This window comes from Pempheris klunzingeri, chromosome 9 (assembly GCF_042242105.1).
Source record: "Pempheris klunzingeri isolate RE-2024b chromosome 9, fPemKlu1.hap1, whole genome shotgun sequence".
Classification (NCBI taxonomy): Eukaryota; Metazoa; Chordata; class Actinopteri; order Acropomatiformes; family Pempheridae; genus Pempheris; species Pempheris klunzingeri.
Genome location: NC_092020.1, coordinates 14,304,566 through 14,322,060, shown reverse-complemented (window position 1 = coordinate 14,322,060; position 17,495 = coordinate 14,304,566). Strand labels below are relative to the sequence as shown.

General features: G+C 43.3%; 1 protein-coding gene across 1 annotated transcript; it reads left to right on the top strand.

Annotated features, from left to right (window-relative positions):
• Positions 1 to 1,728: 1,728 nt before the first annotated feature.
• clcf1 (cardiotrophin-like cytokine factor 1) lies at positions 1,729 to 13,233 on the top strand. Its single transcript, XM_070837427.1, has 3 exons — positions 1,729 to 1,758; positions 10,548 to 10,702; positions 11,163 to 13,233. Exons 1-3 carry the CDS (start codon positions 1,740 to 1,742, stop codon positions 12,504 to 12,506), a joined length of 1,518 nt encoding a protein of 505 aa, XP_070693528.1. The 5' UTR covers positions 1,729 to 1,739; the 3' UTR covers positions 12,507 to 13,233.
• The last annotated feature ends 4,262 nt before the right edge of the window (positions 13,234 to 17,495 follow it).

Here is a 17,495-nt window from a genome sequence, read left to right as displayed (position 1 = left end):
TCAGAGGTTACTCATGGCCAGATTAATCTGCCAGGGAGCCCTGGAGTAAAAGTGAACTGTTTGGCTGCTGTAAAGCCCTCTGTTTCTCCCACACTCTGTGCTGTGTGTGCAATTATTCTATACTTGGCCCTACATTTCATAGATTAAACAAAATAATGCAACATACAATGAACAGAAATTAGTAGAAACAGATGGACCCTCTTCTCAGAGTATAAAATGAGGACCCTTATCAGGTCAGGTGATACTTATGATGGATAGACTACTTCATTGTCCCCAGGAGAGTTACCAGCTTTAAGGACAGTTCATATAATCAGGCCACTTTATTCATTCTTTATTCATACTCTGCTGCAGTGATTATGGAGGTCTTTAACCAAGGGGCCCCCTCTCCCAGGGGACTGAGAGGGATCTGAAGTTGAAGTGGGATCCAGGATAAGTTGATTATCAGCAGTGATGCTTCTACCTGGGTCTGCGTGTGCGTGTGCGCGCGCGCGCGCGTGTGTTGTCGGTATTCTGAGTGACAGCTGGAGGTGAGAGAAAGAAGATCACCATAATCCCCCTGTCAATAAAAACTAAAACCCGAGGAATGAAGGGAGAAGAAAGAAAACGCCGAGGAGCAGGCAAACACTTGTCTTCATCCTTTCACGAGAAACAGAAAAACAGATATTCAGGTATGTGCTCCATTGATAATTTGAGGGAGGCCTCTAAATTTACAGGCCTTAAGTATTCTTACAATATTCCTGTCGACAACCATTCGCATTATAGGCTACTCAGTGACACGTCAGCTCGCTTTTTTAATCATCCATTTAACTTTAAGTGATATTTCTCAGCCTATTTTGTTATATGTAGTTTCATTATATTCTAAGTTTTAATTCAATGCCTACAAATTCATTTGGGCCTCATTTTGAGCAAAGACGCGTGGGAAGAATATTGATCGTTGAATTATTTTATTTATAGAAGGGGCAGAAAGAGAAAAATCAATATAAAAAAGAAAAGCAACTTAACACTCTTCAGACCAACATGGGGAAATAAAGTCGAGAGAGATCATCCTGCGTGGTTTCTGGATGGTTTGAGGGTCGCAGAGTTGCCGGGTCCTCCTGGCCTGCAGCGGGCTCATCCGGCCGGACTCTGGCCTTATTAAAGGGAATCAGATTAAAGATCAAACAGCGGCAGTCAGACGGTGTTCAGGGGGATGACGAGGGGAGAGAGACAGAAATGAGCGGAGACAAGTCCCGTGGTTCAGCGGCTCGGTCAAGTTGGGCTGCGATGCGTCAACCCGGTGAATCACCCGCACCGAGGAGGAGGATAACGAAAGAGGGGAGAGACGGGGATGGGAAGGAGGGGAAGAAGAGGAGAAGAGGGTAGAAAAGCGGGAGGAGGAGGTACAAAAAGGCTCCGCCGTCATTCAGTCTGTCACACAGACCACACACACCAAGTCAGCGGGCAATATTTAAGATCCATCCTGCGTCTATCTGTCTCCTCTCTGACGTGATATAATCAATACACCAATTTACAGGATTTAAATCGACATCACCTGCATTTTCCCTTCATCGTCTCCGCAGCTGTCTGAGGGAGGAAGGCAGATTTAATTGAGCATGTTGAAAAGTTTGCGATTTTTTTAGAGAGCGAACTTAATCCAGAGGAGGAGAGGAGACTTCATTATCGGGTTATTTCTCCACTGAAATTAGCCGGTGGATGAACTTCAGAGAGCGCGCTGAGCGGGATAAAAGGTTTGGGAGAAAATGAAAAGGTGTAGCGGAGGTAAGTGGATTAATCTCATAGTTTTTATGGAAGATTGAAAAAAAAACCCCCTGAAAAAAACACTTTTCTACCTGTCAAACAAGGCAGCAGCCTTCTCGTCCTGCTGTGTTCATTATTATTTTATTAGGTAGCTTTTAGATGTTTCCTGTCGTGCGTCGGTGCGATTGAGATCTTGATTTCATGCAAATGTAATTAATACTATAAGCTGTGAAAAAGTTGGCTGCAGAATTTTCATGCGTGTGTTTTCTGTTTTTGCCCCCTTTTTTAAAAGTTATCCTGTATTGTAGTTTAATTGGTGCATAAATGTTGCTGCTAAAACTAAAGAATCTAATTACCAGCATGCCCTTATATTCCATTCAAATTGGAAATGATATTCTTTAACTTTTTAAAAGAGTTTTTATTTAATAATGTTTTTTAAACCTCCCCTATGAATTCAAAAGCAGGTTGTACATAATTTCTTCACATTAGAAAATGGAAAATGTTTGATGCAGAAACTGATGGGTTTGGTGGCTCATCAGCAAACCTCACAGAAACAACAGACAGAACAAAAATGCATATCGAGCAGACGCGTTCAGGACATTTTAAAAAAATATATTTTTCAGGTTTTGCAAGAAATGTAAAGGCTGTGTGTGTGAGGAGAATGTGAGATTAACAGACCACAAAAAGAGAGAGAGAGTAAAAAGACTGAAAGAAAATGTGTGTGTATAAGAGAGAAAGAAAGGAAGGGGGGGTCTTATTCACAGTAAAAAATGACAGGGGTTGAGGGGGTCAGAGGCAGCTTTAAGCCCCTGTCTAGTTAGCTGTCACTGATATGAGAAAGTACATGATTCACGTTAGTCAGGGTGTGAGAGGACACACACACACTAACACACACACTCTTTTTCCCCTGGGACAACTGGTGCGGCTGCTGTTCCGTGTCTAAGAAAGGGAGGAAAAGAAGGTGAAGGGAAGAGGTGCAGAAGGGCGGCTGAATGATAAAATGATGCGCCAGACAAAAGATGTGACCAAGTGTGTCTCTCCCTCTCCGTCCTCCTGCACCCCCCCCCCCCATTCGCTCCCTACGTCCTCGTTTCGGTGGTCACATCAGCAAAATGCGGTGTAACTTCAGAAGGACAATAAATAGAGAGTTGAGAACAAACTGTTGCTCAAATTAATAAACAGAAAGCTCAGCTGGTGAGGAACATGCTTGGACACACAAACACACACACACACACACACACACACACATATCTACCTCCCCAGGTAGACACACACAATGACAAATGTTCACACACACACAGATGAACAGAAACATACAAACATGTTTTTTCTCCCTTTTAAATATACATCAGCCTTTTTGCGCTCTCTGTCTAACACACACACACACACACACACACACACAAGGCCTGTTATTGCTGGGAGGGTTGAATTAGTGTCGGTGTGTTTCAGATAAAGGCGTTGGTGTGTGTTGGACCAGTGAGCTCAAACACACCAGCCAACAGGAGGAAACAAAGGAAGAGCAAAAAGACAGAGACAGAGAGCAGGGGATGTGAAAAAGAGAGGAAAAAGTGAACCTTTCACATCTTTTGATTCGCTCAGCGCCATCCTCGATTCTTCACGGTATATATATGGATGTCAGGAGGAGGGGAGGTTGGGAGTGTGTGTTGGGGGTGAGGGAGAGTAAAGAGAGGTAGAGACAGATAAAAGTAAATAGAGAGGGAGGGAGGGAGACGGAGAGAGGAGCTGGCGGCAGAGGGGTTAATGCAGTGCAGATTCCCCGATTGACAGAAGTTAGCAGCACCCAGAGGGAAAGAGAGAGGAGAGAGAAGGGGGGAATGATATAAAATGAGTCGGTCACGCTTTGAACAGTTACACATGCTGTTTACATTTTTCCCAAATTAACATGGCCCCTCGCTTCAGAAAACTCTCCCTCACCGGCTCCCTCCTTCTCTCTGTCCTCTCACTCCTTCCTTTCAAATCCTCTCCTCCTCCTCCTCCTCCTCCTCTTCTCCTCTGTCTCTATCCTTCAAGACACCAAAAATATCTTTCCTCACTCTCAGATCCAGATTCAGGTCCATTAGGTAACTGCCGTAAAAATACTTGCAGATACAACAGTGAAAGGTCCTGCATTCAAAACTTTACTCAGTGTCATCAGTCCTTAAAAGTAAAAGTAGTCACTCTGCAGGATGAATGCAGAGTTAAATTATGTTAGTGGATAACTGATTGATTAAAATGTTAACTTCATGTTAAGTTTTTATATACTATGGGTATTGGATGTTTAAATCATGTATGTTTTAATGCTTATTTTAGATTCATAAAAACTGCAGTCTAACTGAGAACTAAATGTTGTGGAGTACAAAAGTGTAATATTTACCTCTGAAAAGTAGTGGAGCTGAAATCTGGAGCCCATCTAAATACTAAATTAAAAGACAATATCTTAATACAATCTATTATTTAATGAATAATAAGCTGGCTATAAGTGATGTGGGACTAGTGAAATGGTCAACAAACATGATATAAAGCTTTTAACAAAATAATTAACAAGAGCAAAACAAGCCCAATAAGGCTGCAAACTGCTGATTTCAGTGTTTTAGTTCAGAATGCCAGAAAACAGTGAAAAATCACAGTTCCCCACAGTTCAGTCTAACATCTTCAATCACTTTTTTTGTCGATCAAAAGTCTAAAACCCAAATATATTCTGTTAACTGTCAAATAAGAGAGAAGCTGCAGCAAATACTCACATTTAAGAAGCAGGAACAAACGTCTTAACCCATGGAGCCATTAACATATTAAGTGAGTAATAATTTCAGCTGTATAATCAAAAGCACAACCTCAGTCAACCTACTTTAAAAGCAGTGACAAAGCACAGACTTTGACATTCAGCAGCACCTTCTCATCTGAGTCTTCTTTTTTAGGTGTTATTTAAGAAAAAAACATCGAGGTGGAGTAGCCTGGGAGGGAGGGCAGCGGGTGAGGAAAGAGAAAGGGGGGGTGGGGGGTATTAAGAGGCAAATTAAAAACTGAAGGTCTGAAAAAAGGGGGAAGGAGAGAATGAAAGATGTTGATCGAGGGAGCGAGTGGAGCCAATTAGTGAAAGGAAGAGAGGGGGACGGTAATTAGGGAGGGAAAGGAAAGAGGCTTTAAAATGGAAGTTTGATGTTTGAGGGAGATTTAGGGAGAGAGGGGGGACAGATGAAGCGACAAAGAAATTGAAACCAAACATGGCGATAAAACATGGAGCGACTGGAATCCACAGATTTAAAAAAAGACGTGGATGGATTGGCTTATAAGGTGAAGAGGGAGACAGACATCGATGTAAGGAGAGAAACTAAAGAGATGACGCTGAGTTTATGACTGGTGAGAAATGGTTGCACAGAGAGTCTCTGGGCATAAACATAACTTTTATTGGATTTTTTCGCCTTTGTTTTTAGGTCATTGATGTTTTTTGGCAACCCCAGTGTGTGTCCAGTGCCAAGAGGATCAATTTGAAATTCAGTATGAACAAACTCCAGGGAAAGGACTCTCAGGGGACAAGAGAAGGGAAAAGTGTGTATGTTTCTGCATGTGTGTGTGCTGGAGTACACAATGGTTTGTTTTATATGTATTTATTCGGTATGGCTTTTGTGCATACATGGATATACGCTCCACTGCACAATCTGGATGCATATGTGTGCATATGTGTGCATATGAGTGCGTGTGTGTGTGTGTGTGCATGTTTGTGTGTGTTCAGTTAGTGGAGGAATGCACATTTGATTGAGTACAGACTGCACATAAATCTGGCCTTTAACTGTACACAGATACACAACACCGACCCTGACCCCAGACTGTCAAACCCCCACACCTCCCCTCACCCCCACTCACCTCGTCGTGTGTCTGTGTCCACCTCCTGTGTGACTCTGTATCTCTCACATCAGTCTGTTGATGTGTGCATGTTTTTGCCCCCTGGCATCCTGCACAGGTGTGTTTTTGTTTACAGCGAGAATGATGACAGAAGGCAAAATTGCCACCAGGTACACTGCAGCAGAATAATTAAAAAACTATGCAAGAAACAAACAGCTCCCCGGAGTTTGGCTCCGATGGGTTGCTTCTCTTCTGTCAACAGAGCCTGCAGCTCCGACTCTGACGCGTTAGTGAGATGACAACAAATATGTGAGACAAGTCAGCGGATGGGAGTGAATTCTCATGTGACACTTATGAAGTAAAAAAAAAAAAAAAAAAGGTAATAGATGCCAAAATGTAAAAGTAACTCAATAAAATGACTCATCAAAGTGATCACATTTAGCGGCTACAGAGTCTGGATCTTGGTAACACATAGCTGTGATCAGATGCTCTAAACTCCAGGTTCACTTACTAGATTTTTCTCGAGTTTTCACTCACATGCCACGGTTTTCTTCAATGAGTGGAAATTTCTCAGATGTCGTCAGGTGTCAAGAGTGCAGAACTTGCGTTGGTGATGACAGACTGAAACTTAAAATGTCTGGAAAAAGTGGACCTTGAGTTTATGCTGCACTCACGCTGTTGGCAGAACGGGAAGGACAATAAAACCTCCTGGAATTGCCCCTGCTAACTTATTTAACTGGCCTAAATTAGCTAACTAAATTAGTTTGTAAAGAAGGAAATCACATAAAAAAGTTTACAGCTCAGTTTATTTTAAATGAGCTGATTTGATTCTATTAGTGTTAACAATGGATTTTTATGTAGATGTAACCCTCAGTGATGGAGCTTACGCATTTAAAAAAACATAAATCTGATTAAATCGGATTATTTGGTGCTGATTTCTAAAGTTGTGACTATCATTTACGCCACTCACATCATGATATATAACGTCAGTATCCATTCCAGGGGCTATAGCATAAAACGTGTCTGGAAACATCACTCACTTCCTTAGTGTTGTGTAATACCGTCCTCCAGTGTAGCAGAGGGGTTCTACTCAGAGACTAGATAGCACTGAAGTGTGAAAAGTGAGAGGAGGTAGCCTGCAGCATGTTGTTTTAGATCTGGAAAACACACCACGGATGATGTATCAAACCTTTGTTCCTAAATTAGGCAGTGTGCTTGATTAATGTTAAAATATTGTCAAAGTTTTACGATGGATGCACACCAAAAGTATGCCATCACAATATACTGTAGTCATCCTAATTAATGTTGTGCTGGCAATGATAAATATCTAATTTGGACCGGATTCATAATATTTTCTCCATACTGATGTTTCCTCTCTGTTTAAGACCTCTTTCAAGTGGTTAGAGCGATGGAGGGCAACCTCTTTTGGCACTGGAGCTAGTTTTTCCTGGACCAGACTGGAGAGATTAGTTTGCACATGGTTTTCCCACAATACCAAATTCTGCTTAAGTGCTTGTTCAAAACCTCAAATGGTGGTGCATGTTGGGAAAGATGAAATACTAGTCCTCTCGAATGGAGGCGGTGCAACACCCACAAACACTGGGTCACTGGTTTACCAAAACACCGTCTGGAGTGTAATATGTCAAGTGTGTTACAGCGCTCTTTTAGCCCTTGAGCACAACCTTACGCCCCAAAGTTCAACTCTGAACCCCGACCCTGCGGTGATGTTTGATTTTGACCTATTTGGAGCTTAGAGGCTCTGGCGCACGAACCTCATACTCAGCTCTGTATTGCAGATGGCAGCCAGACTTCAGAGTGCCAGAGCTGGCTTTACATCAGCGAACAAACTGTCAATAAAAATATGATCAGTTGTGAATAATGGCGCTCCCCTGTCGGTGCATGTGTGTTAACCTAACAGGTATGTGTGCCAACATGTGGAGGGAGTCGCACACACATAAGTGCGCAGAGGCAGGTCATGGTCGGCCGTTGTAGGGAACCCCTGTGTTGCTGTAATGCAATCCTCCCAAGGAGAATGTTCTGGTTTCAACCCTGCCCTGCGGAGTGTGCTTCCACTGCCAGGTACATAGACACGGCCCCAAGCCTGCAGGGCTCCCCTTGAAGTCGGGGCTGTATGCCGACTATAGTGTTGTTGCTCAAAGTAATATTATATAACAACAACATGGCTCTGGGTTTGAGTTATCTCAGTTTACTCGTACAAAAGAGCGGTTGTTTTAAGCCACAGTGCAGGATGCTTTTAGACATGTCAGCGCTCAATCAAAACAACAAGAGACTTTCACGTCTGGCAATCATCTTCGAGCATGTGGCTGCAGACAAAAGGAAACGGTTTGGAACAGTTTGGGTTGATTTTTGCCAAGGAGAATTTTCTCTCTCCGTCCCAGGCTCCATTTTTTGGGGGGGGGGGTACCTGCTTATTCCTTCTAAACACGACCATTTTTGCACACTGTGCTTCCTTTTCCTTCAGGGCTGTTTACTCTGAGAGTCAAAGATGTCATGTTGCTTTCATTGTGTTCTGATGCTGATGGAGGATGTTCAGTGCTGGGAGCCCACGGCTTGATGAGCTCCAAATGTTCAGGCATTGCTGAAAGATGCTTATTGCTTCTGACAGGTGATGAGGCTTTTGCGGTTTGAGGAGCTTGGAGAAGGCTTGGCTGACGGGGGCTGTCCTTGTTGATTGATTTCAAGGTGTGTGTGGGAGCATGTGGGAGTTGCCCAGGCCCAACCACAGTGTTTTAGAAAATAGTCTGGGAGGATGCTTTGATGTAGCCAATAACTCAGGGCCAGCAGGTAGCGAATACACTACTAACTATCAAGGAGGCTGTTTTTTGCTTTTATATCAAGCAGCTGGGGTGATGTGATGTTTGTTCAGGTTCACTCCAATGACAAGCATTTCTAATCATATCTTAATTTGAAACTGCCAGTACAGTCTGTCATTAATACTCATGCCATCGAATGTGCACAACTTTTTCAGCTTGAGGCTGGTTTGGAGACAGAATAGGTTACTTTAAAAATGTATCTCATCACTGCTACTCATTGTTAACATGTCATCATAGCAGTTTGTAACAAAATCAGAGTAATCTTGTATGATTAGTTTTCTTTCAAAAAATTAAAAATTACAATGAGTTTCTCTTCATTTCTCAGCCAGATACGTTGCCAGATACGAAGTTTGCCTAATGCAATTATGACAGTCTTGTAGTAGCACAGCAGACAATATATTTTGTATACTAAGTACATAACATCATTCATTTTCTACCCAACCCTTTTTGGGGGTGTGTACCAATACGTCAAATGTAAGCAGCTGAGTCACAGAAAAAGGTGTTGACTGTTTTAGGTCAGATCTTGTTTTCTTAGAACCACTGAAAACTTGTTGAAGTAAATGTTTTGCAAGTGTTGAAGCCACTCATTTAACATCTCATCCTGTGTGGCCTGGCGTGACGGTTAGATGAAAGACAAATAAAAAAGGGGCAAATGAGGGAGAATAGGAGAGCAAATCGGGGGTTAATTGGCTGCTGTTATTTTGACCCGAGGCAGAAAAGAGCGTCAAGAGGAGAAAAGGAAGAGAAGTAGGGAGGAGAAAGGTATATTGAGACAGAAGGAGAGGTTGAGTGTGACTAGTCTGAGCGGAGAAAGAGAGTAAATTAGTGAGGCAACAGGAGGCCCGAGGTGAGTCAGAGAAAGACAAGGTGAGCGAAAGAGTGAAAGTTGACAGGATCACACACATTGTGCAATACATATTTCAAACCTGTTGAACAGCAGTATGTTTTATCCTTAATTACAAGCATGAATCACTGCCTACTGTCACCGTGTTAGGAGGAAGAGAGACAGAGCACAGAGAGGATGGAAAATGATGGATGACAGAGAGCAGAGGCAACGAAAGAAATGCATGTCGCACTCAGGAGAAAGGGGCGAGGAAGTGTTGAGAGAGAGTCAGAAAGTAAAGGGAGAGTGCGTGAAAGAAAGGGCGTCCAGAGCGAGCAAAGCATGGGATGAAGAGAAGTGGACGTACATGAAGTTCCTCAGTGTTGAAAACCACCTTTCAGCTCTAATTTTCTCTGTTTGAAACCAGAGACAGGGGCACTAAAAGGTTTCCAGTGTTACAACCTCCTCCCCATAGACACACACACACACACACACACACACACACACACACACACACACACACACACACACACACACCACAATCATTGTATACACTCACAGCAATGTGAATTTAATCCACATATATAATTACAGCTACAAACATTCTCACAAACACTCACACAGTAACATAAAACACCCACACAAACACTCTGAAACCTAAACAAGAAGTCCACAGCAAACATACAACTGATACAAACACATTAATGTTTGTGATTGTAAAGAAAGCCACATGTCTTTGTTTTTGGGATATCAGTCAGGAATGAATGTGTGTGTGTGTGTGTGTGTGTGTGTGTGTGTGTGAGTGGTGGCTGGTGCATTGAACATAGGAGCCATTTGTCTGACTGTCTGAAGCTATTAACTGAGGTTTTATTTGAAGCCAGAGTAAACCTCCGACAGCCAGAAACCTCTAAAATTAGATTGCAAACGGAAAAAGCTTTATTGGCAGTGTCAGATGACTCTGACCTGGCAATATGTAAACAGACGAGGCCATTGCCATAGAGACAAAGAAATAAACTAGAATATCGTAAAAATTCCTATAAACAGTGTGGAAACTGTTGCTGGAGGTGATTTTTGCCCGTTGAGCTCTCAAATTGTTAAATTCATTAAAAAACCAAGTATCCAAGTTAAATAATCACAAAATGTCTGAGAAAATAATGGCTGAGATAAATTTCACCTCACTGTTATGATTACAAATACCTGTGCAGTATGTGTTAATTATCACAGGGACGCCCATTATGCGAGTATCGTTAGGGAAACATCTCAAACTGTCTGTCTCACTCTTAATCAAAGTGTTTTATTTAATTTTCCCACAGTCCATCAACACCAGCTCTTCCTGTTATTGGCTGCTGCCATGGCAACGGCCCTGGATTCATCACACAACCTGGCCAGTGAGAGGAGCTCGATTGAAAGCACATACGAGCTGACCAAATACCTGGAGTATCAACTCAAGGAAATCAAAGACGTATATGTGAGTCACTTTTTTGTGATCTAAAAACCCACCGTGCACTACCTGCTTAGTACCAAACAGGAGATAGACAGAGACAGTGGTGCATTTAGCAGTTAACGAGCCAGAAATTTCCCTCAGGAGTTGGTAGTGACCAAAAACAGAGCCAAAAGAGTGAATATTGGCTTTTCATTCATCAGGTGGTCAGAAACACGACACCAAGTGAATGATAATGTTCCTGTATAACCGCTGGGTGTCTGTGTTTAAGCAACTGTTTGCTGACTAGTTCGCCATAACAGCTTAAAAGGCGATCATGTGTCACTTTTGTTATAGTAGCCAAAAAACTATTGCTTTAAAAACAACAATGGGACGATACCATTATATTGTGCTGGATATTTATTGATTTGGTCCAACTAGTGTCTTATTTTCATAGTTTTGGCCATCTTTCTCATCCATTCTTCTCATTTTTACATATCTCTTCCAGCTAACCTACCTAGGACCTCCATTCAATGAGAAAGACTTCTCCCCTCCTCGGCCCAACAGCACGGCTCTGTCCCTGCCCAGTGCCGCCACCCGCCTGGAGCTGTGGCACGGCCTGGAGAACCAGGCTCGGCTCGCCCAGAACCAGAGGGCCTACTCTGTTCTGCTGGCAGCCGTCAGGGAGTTGGCCCGCTCCACCCTCTGCCCCTCCCTCAAGACCTCCCTGCTGCACTTTTGCACTGGCCTGGATGGGCTGCTGGGCTCCATATCCGCACTCATGACCACCCTCGGTTACACACTTCCTCCTCCATCTGCGGACATGGGAAGTAATTCTGGGGAGCTGCAGTATCCTCAGAGGGGGGCAGGGGGCAACCGACCAGCGCCACTGATGAGCCAGAGCCTTTACAGGTCCAGAGCTGGGACGAGGACAGAATCCGGTCAGCGTAACAACCAAAGAAGAAGTGGGACGAGGGTTGTTAGAAGAGAGAGGGAGGACGGCATCGACCTGGTGGAAAAAAGGAGAGGGAAAGAGGGGAGGAGAGCGGAGGCGGCCGCAGCTGGAGGAAGGAGTGGCGGATCGAGGGAGAAGGGAAGAGGAGAACGAGGGAGGAGAGGGAGGAGGGAAGAGCCAGAGAGCAGGACATGGACTGCCAGCGAAGAAGTGAGAGTAGGGGAGGAGGAAGAGGAGGAACTGGAGGGAGAGGGAGGCGCGGAGCGATGGGGCAGGAGGAGAAGGTTGTTGAGTATTAACGAGGATGAACAGGAGGAGTGGCAGCCTGAACTCAGGATAGAGGTGTTGTACCCAGGCAACGACGGCTCCCTTCTCCGACCGACCATCCAAACCAACAACAACAACAACAACAATCAGTACAGCTACAATCTGAACTCGCTTCACTCAGACACACTCAGAAAAGAAGACGGCTTTATTGTAGAGAGAGGAAGAGGATTAACGGCGGAGGAGGAGAAGCAAACAGACACAGAAGCTACCTCCTCTTCCTCCACTTTCAATCATCAGCGTCGGCCTCCTCGCTCTCTCCTCTCCCCCACCCTCCAGCCTCCACTGTCCACCCTCTCCCTCCTCTACCAGTTCAGGGCAGGTGAGGAGCACACCCTCCTCACCCAGCCTGTCCCTCTGTCTTTACAAAGAGGCACCTCCCTCCTTTCACCTCCTCTGACACCACTGCTCTCCTCCACCTCCTCATCCTCCTCTTCGTTGCTGTCGGTGCGGCCGATGATGAACGACTTCGCCAGGAAGGTGGAGGGATTTTGGATATTGCGAGAGCTGCAGAGTTGGCTGTGGCGATCGGCGAAGGACTTTAACCGCCTCAAGAAGAGACTCCGAGGCTAAGACACCGAGACAGCACACACACAAGTGCAGTATATCAGAAATTTATCATTTGCACAGTGGAAACAAATAGAGAGCTTTAACAGACTGAGGGACATAAACACATCCATGCTTAACACATTCATTCATACTGTACTGGAATAAGTGAATGACAGACTATTTGGCAGGTCACCAGAAGCGCTAATGGAATATAACACACACAAAGCCAGCACATTACCAGCACTGTCACCCGCCTGATGCACATAGCAACTCATTGAGCGAGAAACACTGAGACTGGGCTGAGTTACCGGACTTCACAGCTCATAGATCAACAGAAATACCACTGTAGGTGGTTGGACACACAAACACACACACACACAGGGGCAGACTGAGTGACAGGCAGAGAGACAGACAGTGCTGCCATTGAGCAAATGCTGATTCAGTGACCTCAGATGTGTGATTCAGCAAACATTCATTTTCTCTGAAGGAAGATGGGAAGATTTCTGAATGGGCAAAAGACAAAAGGAGAGGAGGAAATGGCCAGAGGGATGAGGAGGAGGAGGAGGAGAGGAAGAGGCAAAGAAGGAAAGGAGGATGAGAGGAGGCGTGAGTCAAAGGATGAGCACTGGAAATAACAGGCAGAGGGGTAGTGCTGAGTAATGAGAAGTCAATTGGTCAGTTACAGTAAATCTACAACAGCGCTACACATACTGTCCAGACAGAGAGATGGTCAAACACACTCACATGCACTCACTCACTCACACACACACACGCACACGCACGCATGCACACACGCACGCACGCACGCACACACGCACACACACACACACACACTTATTGTGGTATTTGGTGCCTTAACATACCATTCACTTCTGTGCTCATTTGTACCAAGAAATATGTAACACAAGTTTATCTTAAAATGTTTTAGAATAGAATAATTTTCCCTAAAAAACAACAGCGGTGCGTTCTGTGTATAAAGAAATAGTTCACCATTTTTGGGAAAAGCTCTTATTTGCTTCTTGCTGAGAGTAAGATCACAACAACTCCGATGTTTGTCCACTAAATATGAAGATGGAACCAGCAGACAGTTAGCTTAGCTTAGCATAAAGACTGGAGACAGGGGGAAACAGCTGGCCTGACTCTGTCCAAAGACAGACAAAATCCATCTACCAGCACATCAAAAGCTCAGTAATTAACATGTAATATCTTGTTTGTTTAATCTGGTGTAAAAATGACACTTTGCTGTCTTGGACTCCAGGGACTCACTGTTCCTAGCAAAGACATGGCCCAGCGCATAAACCGCAACTTTATAATGTATGTTATTTTACATCCGTTATTGCTACAAATTGACATGTTTCTGATGCCGGTAGAGAAGGTCAAGACTGAGGAGAACATGAGGCATGCTGAATCACAATCACTGCTGTCACAGTAAATAAAATAGAAATAAAATAACGGCAACAGACTATCATATTCAGTAATGACATAAGAGCAGACCTTCCCACTGCTTCTCATATAACAAAGCGAATGAAACAGTGTGAGCAAAGTGACTGTGGGGAATCCAATAACAGTACAATACAGCCCCATCACATATAGTGCATCCATTTATTGTTGCTCACTCAACTCTTGCTGAGGATTGCTGAACTGTGCACTGAGCTCGGCGTTGGTTTCAGTTACTTTAGGTTAAAAAATAGACTCAAAGAGAAGCTTAACCAAAACGCTACATGGACAATGGCGATCATTCATTGTCCACTGGTTCTCTACTCTCGCTTTTTCTGGCATCTGCCCAGAGACAGGCTCATATTGGATTAGACCTGCCCTTTCACAGCAAAACGAATACCAAAAATGATCCAGGATAAATCCAGCTTCAGTCCGAATCCTATGATAACTAAGATAACCATCGTCTGCCCAGTTTCATATTTAACAGACAGATATGAAAGTGGTATTGAACTTCACGGAAAGAAAGCAAATACGTTAATATCCCTAAATATCAAACTATGCCTTTTAAAAAACTTCATATTCACTGAGGTGAAAATTTTGTGCCTTTTAAAACATGAAATCAGAAACGTTTTTCTCTTGGCAACTTACAGATGGCTTACTTTGTTTTTCAGAATAAATCTATTGTTATGTCTCTGCAATGTGCCTTGGATGATGTGGTTAAAGGTTTTAGATCATATCTCTATAATATTTATTGAACAAGATGTTTATTTATTTTTCTCCAGTGTGAAAATACTGTATTGTAACTCGAGAGAGAATAAATACTAGCTTTTGTACAGAGCATGGCGTTATTGGTCATTTGGGAGCCTGTCGGGTGGAGAGACAAAAAAAGAAATGCATATGGGATTTTTGTTTGCAATGGTTTTAGTTTTATAGGGATGGTTTCGGGTGATTGGCACAAGGGGAGAGGAGTTTGGGGTCGGGGCGTTTTCTGGAAAACAAAGGCCGGCTCACATTCATGACAAAAAATAGAGCGAGAGAGGCGGGGATGAGAGAGTTTTTATTTGTCTGTCCTGGTGAAAATTTACGATCTCTCTTTTTTCCTTTCATCTCTCTCTTCCCACCTCCCACTGCATCATCCCTCCTCCCACTTTGCTTTCTTTTCTCATCACACTATCTCACGAAGCTCCTCTTCCCCCAAAAACATCCCTCTGACCTGTGACAGTGAGGGATTTACATGAGGACAAACAGGCACAGGTACAAACACACACCCCATAATCCCACCAACCGCCCGGCTCTCTTGTTGTGTCTGTGTTTCAGTGCTGCCATCCTTGCTGTCTCTGTCACCGCCTCTTATCGTTTTTGTACGTCCCTAGTCCTCTATAGTCACTCTTTTATCGCCTCCTCACCTGTTATCTTCTTTCATTCAGTCTTTCTTGTTGGGCTTTATTGCTCTGAACTACCCTTTTTTCCCACACACTCTGCAGCTCTCTGGCTCCCTCTTCTCGCCCCAGGCCAGATATTAAAGGATCAATGAGAATCTCCCTTCCATCACCTCCGAGGTACACACCTGCACACAACTGCACACACCCACCCTGGCACACACACACACACACACACACAAATGTGGGCCATGCGCACACAAACAAGTGCACACATGAACCTTAAAAAGCAGCATTAGCTGAGCAGGAAGTGACTAATATGGGAGGTCGACTGTGTCAACACTAACACATCATCACACACACTCACTCTAAGTGGGGGAAAAGGGTTAACGCTGACAGCAACATGACACACATGTATACACACACACACATGTATATACACACTCACAAGCCGCTGTGTGTTTTTTACATTCAGTAAGCAATGGCTGAGGGGCCGCCAGTAGTCAACAAAGGCAGCTTTGTATGGTCTGTTCACATGCGCGTTTTTCTATCTGTTTATGTGTGTGTGTATTGTTTGTCATGTGTGGGCTTGCAAGTGCAGCACGTGTGTGAATCATTATCTCTATGTGTCAGAACTTCGTTGGAATGAGGCTTGTCATGCATAGCTATCTAACAGCCATCACTCACCGGTGTCTTTCTCTTTCTGTCTGTCTTTCTCCGTCAGCGAAGCAGAGACAAATTGCTGTAACTAATGCGTAGCAGGATTGCTGAGCCCCGTTTGTATGACTCAGCTGGCAAGTCTTTCGATACGAACAGATACTGTGAGTGACAAGGCATCGACATTACTGGCTCTGATACTCAGACGGGCCTGTCTGTCTGATAGGCAGGCTGTGATCTAAGACTTAGGGCCAACAGAGGAGCTGATGTGCAGGTCATCTTGTTAGAGAACTTTTATTTGCTCTTTGAGAACAGCCCTTATATCCTTTTTTCTGGCTCCTTCACTCCACGCTTCAACTACTTTTAGTCTTAAAGAAAAGATTTTGGGAAATTCCTCCTCGTTCCCCTGTGGAGGTTAAGTGCTACAGTGCCTCATTTTATCACTTGCACATACGTCATGTTGAATGAGAGTGGGCTACTGGTATCATCTGAAAAATGTGAACTTTTTATACACTACACCGATTTAGCACACTATTGGACTCATGATGGACAGTTTCATATACATCAAACTCAATGTGCAGAATCAGAAATTTTTATTCCAAGAATCCCTCTTCTTAGTCAAAATATGGCACATACAATACCTACAATGCAACACGACAGCTGACAGTTCTTTTGGTGATTTGGGACAACACTTGAGGCAATTTAAGACTTCATGCAGCTCCCTCTGTGGCCACAAACAGCCTAAACAGTACTTCCCAAGACCTGAAAACAGATTTTGATCTGTAAAACTGGTTGAATTCCCCTTCAAGGACTATGGATTCTGTCTAAGGTTGTAAAAGTCATCGACACTATTAGGTGACAGGAAGTAGTAACGCTTTAGACTCTTTGTCATAGACAAGCCTTTGTAAATAAAAACATGAATGTAAGCAAGCAAGTAATTCCAAGCAATTCGGTAAAAAGCATCAAACCATGAACTAAATCTTTTGCATGCACAGATAACAATTATAGATTAAGCTAAATATTATGTTTTCTCCACAGATGAAAATATATATATATATCAATTTTGGATGAATTTGAATTTGTTACAGCTCTGATTCATGCTGCTGAATGGCTTCAACTCCATATTGTTATGTATATCACAGTATTTATAACCATCTACGATACCAAACTGACAGAAAAAAATAATTTAAGACGGATGGCTATGGTAAATCTATCTACCATATCATATATCTACATGAGATAATATTTGGACGTTATAATGAAAAGACAACTCTCTAATGGGAATTTAGTGATATGAAATACACTGCACAACTCTAGATGAGGCAGTGCATGACGAATATGCTGCTAAAAGCAGTTTTCTACCAGTTTTGTTGGTTCAGTGTGAGAGCTAGATGCAGAGGTGAGTAATACACCTGTTAACACTTAACACTTAAATGTTAAATGTTAACCGCTCATACAACACAGGGAATCTCACAACAAAATATTTTTATTGTTAAAAAATCTGAATATATCACAAGGGTTAGAAAATTACAGTTATTTT